This window comes from Austrofundulus limnaeus, unplaced genomic scaffold (genome assembly GCF_001266775.1).
Source record: "Austrofundulus limnaeus strain Quisiro unplaced genomic scaffold, Austrofundulus_limnaeus-1.0 Scaffold242, whole genome shotgun sequence".
Taxonomy (NCBI): domain Eukaryota; kingdom Metazoa; phylum Chordata; class Actinopteri; order Cyprinodontiformes; family Rivulidae; genus Austrofundulus; species Austrofundulus limnaeus.
In genome coordinates this window covers 193,210-195,549 of record NW_013952644.1, presented here as the reverse complement: position 1 = coordinate 195,549, position 2,340 = coordinate 193,210, and the positions used below count along the sequence as shown (strand labels likewise).

The 2,340-nt window shown below is 41.2% G+C and overlaps 1 protein-coding gene across 5 annotated transcripts in view; it reads left to right on the top strand.

Annotated features, from left to right (window-relative positions):
* Positions 1-2,340, top strand: part of LOC106525812 (receptor tyrosine-protein kinase erbB-4) — a 513,565-nt gene that overhangs the window by 488,910 nt on the left and 22,315 nt on the right. For 4 of the 5 annotated variants that reach the window (XM_014020153.1, XM_014020151.1, XM_014020154.1 and 1 more), the window contains one exon: positions 1,365-1,526. In XM_014020153.1, coding sequence (XP_013875607.1) covers positions 1,365-1,526 — 162 coding nt within the window. The remainder of the gene's footprint in view (positions 1-1,364; positions 1,527-2,340) is intronic. The other variant, XM_014020152.1, reaches the window with a different exon arrangement.

Sequence of the window (2,340 nt, the reverse complement as noted above, 5' to 3'; positions counted from 1 at the left end):
GAGTTTTACTTTTAAACTGTAAGTGTATTTTATTTAGTTATTATGCAAATACAATACAAATTAAACCAGAATAATTATAATTTTAAACCAAGATTTAGAATAATTATCGTTTTGATCCATATGGTAATGTGTGACTGGTCCTCGTGTCACTTTATGTTGAACAAATTGGGCCCTGAGGTGATTTATGAGAAACTTTGGATAACAGTCAGTGCCAACATTTACAATCCGTTTCACTTAATGTGTTTGAGATGATGCTCATCTGCTACCAAACCAGATTTTAGATCGATGTCTGTAGAATTGTTTGAGTTGTTGTCATTTTTGTGTTTCTTAAGGTCAGCTGCCTCTGGTGGCCATCATGAATCGGGGTGACTCCAACCATTTTGTAGTTTATTCTTTATTTATTAATTGTAGATGTGTACACCTCCACTAAGACCTACCGTTATTCGAGGGGAGCGCACTGCTGTGTCTAGAGAACCAAGCGCTCTGCCTACAACAAATGACATCGCCATCTCCTTCATTGTCAAGAGTTCCGCTAACTCTGGAAGGGGAGTGGAGATTGTGACCACAGGATAGGTGACATAGCCTTAGTGACATAGCCCTCTCCACCCACCAACCACCAGCATTGGTAACATAGMAAATAATTTTCTCTGACAAACCCCTGCCAAGGTCAGTACTGTAAGGGGAAACAACAGTGCAGCTGCTGAGCTGTGATTGGTCAAAAAGTTGACTCCCGTAGGTATTGGCTAAGTGTAAACAAAACTGCTGAACATTATTGTCCAATGCACACCATCAAACTACAAAAATGGTTGGTTCTTGTCATTGTAAAATAAACTTCTGACTTTATGATTTGCATAAAAATTGAACATGTTTAGAGGAAGAAGATATTGACATTATGCTTTTCAAACAGCAACTAGGGCTCAGTTTTCCTCTCTTTTTTTCAGCTGCTTCTTTTAGGATCTGGGGAACGGATAAAATATTTCCAAGCATCTTAACATTTGAAAAGCTGCTGAACTGATAGGTTTCATCATTTACTGTCCGGAGACGGAGAACGGTTGGAAAGTCATGTGTCCCAAAAGTATGAGACATGTTGACTCCCATTTAAGTGATTCAGGTTTCCATTTAGAAACGTTCTGACACGTGTGAAATGTTCAAAGCTCTATTTATCTGTCTCACAGTCATGCATGTGAAAGATTAAATCTAAATGTCTGTGCGGGTGTTATGGTGATAACAGCTATGACAATGCATTTTTGCTGCTGCTGACATTTGTCATTTCGACGACAGGTTCAGTCTTGAGATTTAAAGAGATAAACAGCCCCAGGAAAAGATTCACAATCCTTTTTTTTCTCCTTTTCCCTCTGTCTCAGGGGATGATGTACCTGGAGGAAAGGAGGTTGGTCCACAGAGACCTGGCTGCTCGAAACGTGCTGGTGAAGTCTCCCAATCACATCAAGATCACCGACTTTGGCTTGGCCCGATTGCTGGACGCTGACGAGAAGGAGTACAATGCGGATGGCGGCAAGGTTGGTGTAAGTTGAGGCCCTTTTGAATATATGATGAACTTACCTTGCATGCAGGGAGTGAAATATATATTTTTTTCCAAAATGGCTGACATGACTGAGCACTAAATGCTGAGACCACAAGTTGGATTAAAGGGCTAACAATAATCGAAGGAAAGTTTTTACAAAGCAGAATTATTGCACAATGTGTAGCTTTCTAAATATGTGTTGKGGATGGTGCTCAATATTTGTAAGAGTCGTATGTATTTTCATGATTTCTAAGTTCACTTAGCTGTTGCAGCCATCTTGAATTGAACTCTCGTAAATAAGTACCGTATTTTTCGGACTATAAGCCGCGACATTTTTCCTGAACTTTGAACCATGCGGCTTATAGTCCGGTGCGGCTTATACGTGGATTTTTTTCTTCAGCCACCGGGGGGGCTCTTATGCTGCATTTGCTTCAACGACTCGCTTCAAAAAAAGAAGAAAAAAAAGAAAAAAGCGATCCTTCCACTGTTGACCAGGAAGCAGCGATTTAAAGATAGTCAATGGCCAAAAACTCATAAAAGGGGATAAAACAGATATTTTTCACGGTGGAATCTGACTGATAAAAACTTTGGAGCTTAATCCAGGACCAGTTTGTGGATAAACGTCGAGTGAAGAGCCGCAGACTTTTTTTTTCGGCATTGCACTCCCCGGGGAAGGAATCCCATGCAGTGACATTTGCTGGAGTGGGAGGGCTTTCCCAGCAGCAGCTAGACTCAGGGTTTCTCGGGGGAACTATGAAAGGTCAGTGCGAAAACGAACGCTGAACAATCACATGACGGTGCGTCGACCGGTCGAC